Source organism: Lactuca serriola, chromosome 6, assembly GCF_051521515.1.
Source record: "Lactuca serriola cultivar US96UC23 chromosome 6, Lser_US96UC23_V15, whole genome shotgun sequence".
Taxonomy (NCBI): domain Eukaryota; kingdom Viridiplantae; phylum Streptophyta; class Magnoliopsida; order Asterales; family Asteraceae; genus Lactuca; species Lactuca serriola.
The window spans coordinates 104,173,656-104,185,000 of NC_136413.1; the positions used below are offsets into that span (position 1 = coordinate 104,173,656).

At 40.1% G+C, this 11,345-nt stretch overlaps 1 protein-coding gene across 1 annotated transcript; it reads right to left on the reverse strand.

Annotated features, from left to right (window-relative positions):
• Positions 1 to 1,565: 1,565 nt before the first annotated feature.
• On the reverse strand, positions 1,566 to 8,948 carry LOC145060051 (uncharacterized). Its single transcript, XM_079007781.1, has 7 exons — positions 7,596 to 8,948; positions 7,082 to 7,331; positions 6,326 to 6,652; positions 5,835 to 6,157; positions 4,942 to 5,702; positions 4,647 to 4,788; positions 1,566 to 1,586 (listed from the first exon to the last, which is right to left on the reverse strand). The coding sequence occupies exons 1-7, from the start codon at positions 8,946 to 8,948 to the stop codon at positions 1,566 to 1,568; spliced, it is 3,177 nt and encodes a 1,058-aa protein (XP_078863907.1).
• Between the last annotated feature and the right edge of the window lie 2,397 nt (positions 8,949 to 11,345).

Genomic DNA, 11,345 nt, shown 5'->3' on the forward strand with positions numbered 1-11,345 from the left:
TATATACCAAATCACCTACCTGTATCAGTTGATTCTCCTTCTTCCTTTCTTATTTGAGGATTCAGCCCTGGTTGATAGTTTGTTTCAGTTGAAGGGAGGTTTGTAAATAAACCTTCTGTCGTGTATTCCCGATTAATGCAGCCTTAGATGCTTCAATTGTCGATTTTAGTATTGAGGTTACACCTATGGATTATTTATTGTAGGCCAACTCTACTGCACTAGTACCAATAGGCGGCATAGAAGAAGAAGAAAAGAAGCACTACGCCTAGGAAAAAACTAAAACTTTGTTAGAAATTACCCCCTTTCCTTATCGGGATCGGGATTCAAAAGAATGGTTGGGACAACAAACATCCATCTCGTTCGTACTTTGGATACCCGTAGAACCATAAAAAACTTTTTAAGTTTATAATTCCTTTAAATTAAGGGGCGTTGGGGACAAATCAATTTTTGGAGTTACCTTTTATCTAGTATCAACAGCTTGATACTAAAAAAAAGAAAAAGATCTTTCGCAGGCTAGAGATTTCTTGTAAAAACACTAGCCCCACTACCACTAAATTTATAATTAGAATATTGAAAGCTTCTTATTATTTATTAGATATATGATTTGCTTTTCATTATGCACATAAGGGAGGAGCCGTATGAGATGAAAATCTCACGTACGGTTCTGTATCTGTAACGGATAACATACAAAAGCTTTGGAATATTCTTATTGGGCACTAGAACGAAACCCGTTCTTACCACAATTTCATAATATGTCTGTCATTACGTGCGACTATCTCCACTATAGAAAGAAAAAAAAGGAAAGAACTCAATTTTCAGCACGAAGAAGTCTTTCTTTTTCTAAAAGCATAAGTAGTAAACATTTTTTACTAGGGTTCCCATACATGCAAACATACAAAAGAAAACCAAACTAAGATAGTTAGCATAAATAGGACTCCAGTAAGCATCGGAGTAGATCTCTACTAAACAAAGCCAAAGAAATGCATTAAAACACCCTACTTTGCGTCTACAGACACTTATTGAAACCTTCTAAAAAAAAAAGAGTCGACGGACTCTTCTAGTCTCCCTGGTGCCCGTGGGTGACAGCCTGCACTATGAGTGCTTGCTGCTCCGCCCGCAGTGCTTGCTGCCTCCCCTCCAAATCCTCGATACGCTCTCTGGCAGTGCGAATGCGCGCTTCTTTCCAGGTGGGATCCAGTGTTCTCACACTCCTAAAAAAGAGGTTTAGCACTCTACGGCGCTCTTCAATCTCATTTTGCAGTTGCCCCATTTCGGCAGCAATTGCAGAAAGCCTGTTTGCAGCATCCATAGCCATACGTGCAAGTACTCAATTTCTTTGATTTGAATTTGATGAAGTGAAGACACTTATCGAGCCTCCATTTATAGAGTGGTAGAGGAATCTCGCCATGCAGTACGAATTACATGGCTGGCAACTACTATAACCACGCTGCCTGTATGAACAAACAAACTTTGCAGAACCGTTTCACCTAATCGATCGTGGTGAAGTCAGCAATGGATTTGGCGGATCATCCACGTCACGAATTGGATGGCAGGCCCAATTCTGACTAGTTCTCTGCACTACTTTTCTGCAGTTCAAATACTCTTATGCCTATTTAGTGAAAAACTGGTTGGCTCTGGCTACCTTGCGGAGCAAACAAAAGATCCCCAAATCACACTGCCTATATGAACAAACAAGCTTTGTACAACCAGCTTACGTGGAAAAGATTCCACATTCTATGCCAATGGACTCATGACATCCATGTACTGAGTCGTCAAATGAGCCACGTTAATAAAGCCCAAGCTTATACACATTGGTCCACAGGGTGCCCCAAGAGGGCCCGAATGAAAGACCTAAGCTTACATGAACCATCAAAGAAAGTCCTACAAATAAAGACTTGGGCTTGCTTTGATGACGGGTTTAAGTTTTTGGCCCTTCTGTGGGCTTTCATCGAGGAAAGCAGGCTTGATAGGCCCAAGTCTTCATTGGTTATTACCGGTAGAATATTTCTTTCTTTTCAAAAGATGTAGTACTATACATTAGATCTTGAAACATTTTCATATTGTTAGCCATTTTCTTTATTTTATTTTTTTATTGTCATTCTCATCATACATGTACGCTGTAGTTACTTCCGAGAGCCAGCTTGTCATTATCCTTACCACTTAACAATGATCCAAAATAAAAACATCTTTCAACTATGTTTCATAAGTGAGTCCCTTGCCAGCTTTTTTTCTTTCTTTCGAGCTACGTAAAGGAATGCTTACCAATGCCGAAACCGCTGATGTTTTCTAACAGAGAGATTTGAATGACTATATTTACTACCAGTTAATGCGGAAAAGAGATTCTTAACCGAACTCATCATTTCAAGTTTTCAATTTTTTTCTTTTTATAGGTTGCTATTCGGAAGACTCTGTTCTTCCCCAGAAATGAAGTCTCTCTGGTTGTTGTTGGAAACAACCTATACCTTACTTCATAGTCATAGGGAACCTGGCAGGTTGGACGTGGTATCCTGCAGGCAGGATGTGTTTTATCCATCCTTAGGTGAATGCTTCTCCTGGTTCAACCCGTAGCCTCAGCATGTGGTTTGGGATTTACCACCTCCCCGGGGTTCAATGAGTAACTCATAATTAAGAGAGTGAGGGCTAAAGTTGGATACTTGGCGGGAGAACCAGAGGCATTCCTTTTCCTTCTCTGTCCACAGATACCGGGATCTATCCAAGGAATTGAACAAGTTTAAAAAACATGCAAGGTTTAGGATACCCTTATGGTTGAAACTCGGATCTAAAAGCAAAGGAAGTACCTAATTGGATAGGAAATCTGTCTCAAAAGCAATACCCGCATTAATAACCAGTCATTCTCTAGGTTGATTCTTCTAAGGCATCCAGAACTGATTCTAATGTCAACATGAGCTACGAAAACACAAAAGCAAGAACGATCGAAATGAGCTCGAATACGGGACTCGTTAGGGAACAGATGCTTTTCCTGTCTTTCGAGGGGTTGTTGCTAACCCAAACAATAAAATATGTACATCGGGATGGAAAGCTTCTGGCCGGGGAGATGCGGAACATTCTTTGCCTCATCTTTCATGCCTACCTACCATGCTAATCAAGATGGAAGATCTCATTTCGAATTTGAGTTTGGAAACTTCCGTAGTTGAAATGGGTAACGTGTTCCGCTGCGTGGACTGACTCTTGCTATTGGAAACATATGCTCCCTAACGGTTTGGGCCCTTCCTTTCGTTTGATGGCATGCGCCTTCTTAGAATAAGGCTAGGAGCTATTCTCCAGTGATGGCTGCCTTCACCCTATGAGTGGGGTCTTTGCCTGGAAAAAAGGCTTTCACTATAGAAAATTCTCAAGTAGATGTTCCCTGAAATGGTTGCTCTTTCGAAAGCAATGGTTGCTAGGAATGGTTTTGCTGTCTAGCTCTTGCAAGCAAGGCGTGAAGCGATTCTCTTGAGCTCTAACCGGCTAAACCCGCTTTGGTGGCCCGCCCCAAGTCTTGCCCATAGCTGACTTCTTTGCTAGATGATATTGAATAGTACGACTAGAGTTCAATCCCTCAGAAAGTCATAGTACGACTACAGGGAAAGAGATCTGAAAGTAGCCTTTTACCCCGTTATTCGATGGTGAATGCAGCCTAGCTCTCCCCATTCAATAGGCTAAGCCTATCCCTTTGCCCTAAAGCTAAACAGAACTCAACTAGGACCGAAGATAGGATTGCCAACCGGATGAAAACCGAAGAGAGCATTGCCAGTTTCATTCTAGTCTTTTCTCAATTGAGAAGTCAACCAATAGGTCAATCCTTCCCTTATATCATATCTATTTTGATGCGTGTATGGGCTTGATTTGGTGAGTAGGGTAGTGTTTAGGTAAATTAAAAGAGAATAGTAACCACAAATGATATATGAATGGAAAGAAATGGATAGATTAGTAACAACTCAAGACCTATTAAGTTGTATACCGGTGAAAACAATCCAAGACCTATTGGATTGAGTTCGTATCAAGTCAAGAACACGTCCTAACAAGATAATTTGTGAATTATAACAATAATTCAAAGTGAACAAAAGGGTTCTTTGATTAAAAATTCGTCTATTACTTTTTCCATGCATAATTTGGCTTTATATGAAGCCTTTATTACAAATTTGGTGGTTACAAGCCAACCAACCAATTATTCATTAAAACTAGTAAATAGAAATTAAGGTAACTCTTGAAAGAACACAAAAAAAACGTCCATGAGACTTGTGAATGAAAAAAAAAACGGCTATGCTTCATTAAGGAGCCATAAGAAGCATTAAGGAGTCATCATAAGCATTAAAGTGTAACCCTAATCCACCAAAGAGTGTCAAAAACGGCTAGGAGGCTTTATGAAGCAAATAGTAACGTTTTTAGCACTTATGAAGCCTTAAAAATGTTGCCCTAGTCTTCATGCAACCCTAATTCAATTTGTGGGTTACCATGCACAACCCAACCATTGAGCCCAAACCACCTTCTAGCCCACTAGTAATCACTAATCCATCACATTTTGGGCTTTCATGATCCATGCATGGATCATCCCCTCCCCCTTTGAAAGGAATTGACCTCAATTCATCAAGTCCATCATCATCAAGATAAGGTGAAAGATCTCCCACATTAAAGGTAGCATGCACTCCATGGTCTCCTCCCAAATCTACCTTATAAGCATTATCATTGACACGTGACACCACTCTGTAAGGACCTTCAGCTCTTGGCATCAACTTGTTTTTCCTTTTGTTAGGAAAACATTCTTTCCTCATATACACCCACACCAAGTCACCATCTTGAAAGACACGTGGTTTCCTATGCTTGTTGGACTTCTGTTTGTACAACTCATTCACGGCTTCAATCTTCTCACGAACTTGTTGGTGTAGTTTCATCATAGCCTTCAACTTGTCATTAGCATCCTTGTGAACCAATTCATCCTTTGGCAATGGAATCAAATCCAAAGGCATGTAAGGATTCACACCATACACCACCTCAAAAGGAGAGTGACCTGTAGCATAAGTAGGAGAACGATTATAGGCAAATTCAGCATGTGCAAGTTTGATGTCCCAATCTTTTTGAGTTTTGCTAACCAACCCTCTCAACAAAGCACCCAAAGTTCTATTAGTCACCTCCGTTTGCCCATCCGTTTGTGGATGATGGGATGTACTAAAAAGTAACTTAGTACCGACTTTCCTCCACAAAGTGTTCCAAAAGTAACTTAGAAACTTGGAATCCCTATCAGAAACAATTGTTTTAGGAATACCATGCAAACGAACCACCTCTTTAAAGTACAAATCAACCACGTTAGAGGCATCATTTGTTTTATGACATGGCACAAAGTGAGCCATTTTTGAAAACCTATCCACCACCACCATAATGGAATCCTTCCCCCTTTGAGTTCTAGGCAAAGCCATAATGAAATCCATGGACACATCTTCCCAAGGACGAATAGGAACCGGCAAAGGAGTGTAAACACCATGCTTGAAAGTTGTTTTTGCCATATGACATGTAACACACTTGCCCACTATGTTGGTTACATCCCCCAACATCTTCGGCCAAAAGAAATGTTCTTTAAGCACCTGCAAAGTTTTGGTAATGCCAAAATGACCAGCCAAACCACCGCCATGAGCTTCACAAATCAACAACTCCCGTATTGCATGTTTTGGGACACAAAGGCGATTGCCTTTGAATAGAAAGCCATCTTGAATCACAAATTCACCATTAGGACCACCTGCACATTTCAAAAACATATCTCCAAAGTCCATATCAGATTGATAATGGTCCTTTAGAGTTTCAAATCCCAAGAAACGAACATCCAAAGTCACCAACAACGAGTAACGCCTCGAGAGTGCATCAGCCACCACATTGCTTCTACCATCCTTGTATTTGCATGAGAAATGAAAGGATTGCAAGAACTCCACCCACTTTGCATGTCTTGTGCTCAACTTTTGTTGCCCATTGATGTACTTTAAGGATTCATGATCAGAATGCAAAATAAAATGATTTGCACGCAAATAATGACTCCAATGATCTAAAGCACGGACAATAGCATAAAACTCCTTATCATAAGTGCAATAATTCAAACGAGCACCACCCAACTTTTCAGAAAAATAAGCAATAGGACGTTTGGATTGGATCAAAACAGCCCCAATACCAACTCCTTATCATAAGTGCAATAATTCAAACGAGCACCACCCAACTCCTTATCATAAGTGCAATAATTAAAACTCCTTATCATAAGTGCAATAATTCAAACGAGCACCACCCAACTTTTCAGAAAAATAAGCAATAGGACGTTTGGATTGGATCAAAACAGCCCCAATACCAACTCCACTTGCATCACACTCCACTTCAAATGGTTGAGAAAAATCAGGAAGAGCCAAAATAGGAGCATCACACAACAATGCCTTGAGTTTCTCAAATGCCTTTTGAGCTTCTTCTCCCCATGCAAAGACTCCTTTCTTCAAACAACCTGTTATGGGACTTGCAATGGTGCTAAAATCACGAACAAATCTTCTATAGAAAGAAGCAAGACCATGAAATGATCTAACTTCAGAAATATTAGTAGGAATAGGCCATGACTTGATTGCTTCAGTCTTGGATGGGTCCACGGACACGCCATTTCTTGACACCACAAAACCCAAAAATGCCACTTCTTCCACCAAAAACGAACATTTTTCTTGCTTCCCATAGAGTTTTTGAGCTCTAAGCGTCTCGAAAACCTGTTTTAAGTGCACCAAATGATCCTCCAAGCTCTTGCTATATACCAAGATATCATCAAGGTACACAACCACAAACCTGCCCAAAAAAGATTTTAGCACTTCATTCATTAGTCGCATGAAAGTGCTAGGTGCATTAGTTAGACCGAAAGGCATCACGGTCCATTCATACAAGCCATGTTTAGTTTTAAAGGCTGTTTTCCATTCATCCCCTTCACGCATATGAATTTGATGGTAACCACTTCTCAAATCAATTTTTGAGAACACAATAGAACCATGCAACTCGTCCAACAAATCATCAATTCTAGGAATAGGAAATCGGTATTTTATGGTGATGTTATTAACGGCCCTACTATCAACACACATCCTCCAAGAACCATCTTTTTTTGGAACCAACAAAACTGGAACAGCACAAGGACTTAGGCTTTCACGAACATAACCCATTTTCATGAGTTCATCAATTTGTTTTTGCAACTCTTTTGTCACCTCCGGATTACATCTATAGGCGGCTTTATTGGGCAAAGGAGCACCCGGAATAAGGTCAATTTGGTGTTCGATACCACGGATTGGAGGCAAACCCGGTGGTAATTCGCTTGGAAACACATCTTGAAACTCCAAAAGCAAATCAGCAATAGCGTTTTCTCCATGCACCATCTTCTCCACCTTTGCATGCTCTTTGGCCACAAGCATGTAGATAACATCACCTTTGTCAAGAACTTGCTCCACCTCCCTTTCACTAGCAAACATAGAAAGATTAGGTTTTTTTACTTGTTTAGAATTCATGGACCTTATGGCCGTTGGGGACATGGGTTTTAACACAATTTTTTTATTATTGTGTTTCAACTTATATTCATTGCTCCTCCCTCTATGTAACACGTCCCTATCAAATTGCCAAGGACGCCCCAACAAAATATGACATGCATCCATAGGAATAACATCACACAACACTTCATCTTCATAAGACCCCATAGTTAGACCAACTCTAACCTGTTTTGTCACCTTTATTTTGCTTCCATCATCCAACCAATGAAGAACATATGGTTTTGGGTGGTTTGTAGTAGACAAACCCAATTTGATCACCATTTCATTAGAAGCAACATTAGTACAACTTCCACCATCAATAATCAAACTACACCACTTGTTTCTAACCAAACATTTGGTGTGAAACAATTGGTCTCGTTGATCCATATCAGCCACGGTTTGAACCCCTTGAGTTTTAAGGGTTCTAAGCACCAAAACTGTATCATACACCGGTGCTTCATACTCTACCTCCTCCTCTTCTTCCTCTTCTTGTTGTGTATCATAAAAAATACCCGCCAACCTCTCTTCTTCCTCCAACTCTTCACGACATTCAATGGCCTCCCTTAAAGTCACCACCCTTTTGTTTGGACAAGCATTTTGGTAATGACCAAAACCTTGACACTTGAAACATCTAATTTTCGCCAAACTAGTTTCTTTGGTACCACTAGTAAGTTTAGGAGCAACGGGAACACTACTAGAACCAGAAGGAGTAGAAACAGAATTTTGTCTATTGCTAGACTCAGGCTTGGACCACGACTTTGACTTGGGACTTTCGAGACTTGAACTTGAACTCCCACCATAACGTGCTTTGGCCTGCCCCTCCAACTTCAAACACAAACCACAAAGAGTTCCAAAATCAGCATAAGGATATAACTCCACAACATTGGCAATGTTGTAGTTCAACCCTTTTAGAAAACGAGTCATTTTTTGTTCTTCAATTTCTTCAATATCCCCCATCAAGGACAACTTCTCAAATTCATCAATGTATTCTCCAACACTCATTTTTCCTTGCCTCAAATCAGCAATCTTCTTGTAAGTGGCAATTCTATGAGTAGAAAGAACATATCTCTTTCTTAGCTTTCGTTTTAGAGAAAGCCAAGAACAAATTTTTTCTTTGCCTTCACGGGTTCTCTTGGCCTTAAGCCCTTCAAACCACAATGAAGCACCACCACTTAGCTTGAGAATGGCATACTTGCAGCTTTTTTCATCATCCACTTCTTTGAACTCGAACATTCTTTCAATCTTCCTTTCCCACTCCAAGTAGCGTTCAGGATCAGTTCCACCAACAAATTCAGGCAATTCAGACACCTTGAATTCTTCCACAACCCTATGTTCACCACGGCGGGGTTGCCTTCGATTTCCACCTTCTTGGATGTTTCTTAATGCTTCACGAAGATTTTGTAGGAACTCCGGATCATCAAAATCCATTATGCGCTCTGATACCACTTATGATGCGTGTATGGGCTTGATTTGGTGAGTAGGGTAGTGTTTAGGTAAATTAAAAGAGAATAGTAACCACAAATGATATATGAATGGAAAGAAATGGATAGATTAGTAACAGCTCAAGACCTATTAAGTTGTATACCGGTGAAAACAATCCAAGACCTATTGGATTGAGTTCGTATCAAGTCAAGAACACGTCCTAACAAGATAATTTGTGAATTATAACAATAATTCAAAGTGAACAAAAGGGTTCTTTGATTAAAAATTCGTCTATTACTTTTTCCATGCATAATTTGGCTTTATATGAAGCCTTTATTACAAATTTGGTGGTTACAAGCCAACCAACCAATTATTCATTAAAACTAGTAAATAGAAATTAAGGTAACTCTTGAAAGAACACAAAAAAAACGTCCATGAGACTTGTGAATGAAAAAAAACCGGCTATGCTTCATTAAGGAGCCATAAGAAGCATTAAGGAGTCATCATAAGCATTAAAGTGTAACCCTAATCCACCAAAGAGTGTCAAAAACGGCTAGGAGGCTTTATGAAGCAAATAGTAACGTTTTTAGCACTTATGAAGCCTTAAAAATGTTGCCCTAGTCTTCATGCAACCCTAATTCAATTTGTGGGTTACCATGCACAACCCAACCATTGAGCCCAAACCACCTTCTAGCCCACTAGTAATCACTAATCCATCACATTTTGGGCTTTCATGATCCATGCATGGATCATATTTTACACAGTCTTTGTTGAAATAGTGTAAATAGTGCGAGACTTTCAACTAATGAAATTTAAACCAGCTAGTTCAGTCAGATACCGGCTAAGCAACCTCTAAAGCAGCTATCGGAGCAGTAGCAGCTTGAAATTCGCATACCAAAGACGATGGAATTCCCCACTTTCTAATGCAATACGGCAAAGCTTAGGGAGTCAGCTAGTCCAACATCAGTCATTCTAATGGAATATCTGGAATATCGAACTAGGAATTGAAAGACTTTCTTTCTTTATATACGAGTCAATTACATACCGGAAATCTCGAACAGTAAATGCTATACCGGAAATGCGATATCTAAAGTCAATCTCAGTGAATTCCGTACAAAGCAGTCCAACCAAAACCTAACAGTATATCAGATCTATCCTATAAAGGTAGTCCAACACAAGCAATCGATACTACGCCTTCGACCTTTGAGAAGTTACTTTGTGAAATAGGATTTCTCCCTTGTACAATTTCTTCATTTTAGATAGCTAGAGCTAAGCCTGTCCTAAGAATGAGTCGGGTAGGACCTTTCAGTCAAGTGCCTTGCCTTCCTTGCCTATTCATTTAGTCCAACAATTGAAATACCTATTCGCATTCCTTCCCAGTCCACTTCGAAAGTTACTTTGTTCAGTCGATAGATGCAATGCTGCGATGGATAAATCTCATATGCTCTCCAACTTGCAAGACCTTCTCTTCCCCCTCTTGGAAACAGGCTAGCGATGAGGAGAAAAGTCGCCCAATGTATGGTCCTAATTTCAACATGCCACCTACACGACTCACTACATAGGTTTAAGGAAAGCAGTATACTCATGACCAGGCACAGCAGAATAAAGGCCTAACTCTCAAAGTAGTGATGTTCCCCCGGTATCATAATAGAGTAGTATGCCGGAACTCTTTCTCTTAAGGTGCGGAGCGAACTATCGGACTAGGAGCAGCGATTTCTTTTGTTGAAGAATGAGTTCTTCCTCTAAATAGATGGCGAGAATCTGTTCTTGGTGGTAGGGCATGGTTAAGCTTTTAGTAGGCATAGAGTAGAAGAAACTGATCGATCGAGAGAATTTCCACCAGATGCCAGAAAGAGGAAGACAGAAGCAAGAGTCCCCCCAGGGGCGAAATGTGAGTTCATCGCCGGATTCGGAGTAGTTCAAATCAAAGAGTTCCAGATATGCGGATTAAGCGAGAACGAGTTTGTTTGAGTCTTTCTTGGTTCTTGAAGCGTGAAATGCGTGTGTGAGCATTGTTTTGCCGTCTTTCTCTTATAACGTTCTCAGAGGATACGACGAAACCACTTTGTGTTTAGTGGTTTTTAGGGAAGGATTAGGTCTTTTCGAGAGCTTCTTGACCCGAAAAAATAAGCTTTGTGACCGATTTCTTTGAGTCAGCTTCTTTTCCGTGCGTGATAGAGCATGAGGTTCGAGAGCGTATTGTACAAACAAATGCTTTATTCGATCACTTTTCGCTAGCGTTAGTGAGTGATGACATAGCGTATGATCCGTGCGCTAAGCGAGCAGCAAGCATTTTCTACTTCAACAACTTCTACTTATAGTTGTTTTGTGTTTCAAAATGACATTAGTTTTCTCTTTTCTTTTTCTTTTAGATGATGACAAACGAACTGAAAACTGCGAATG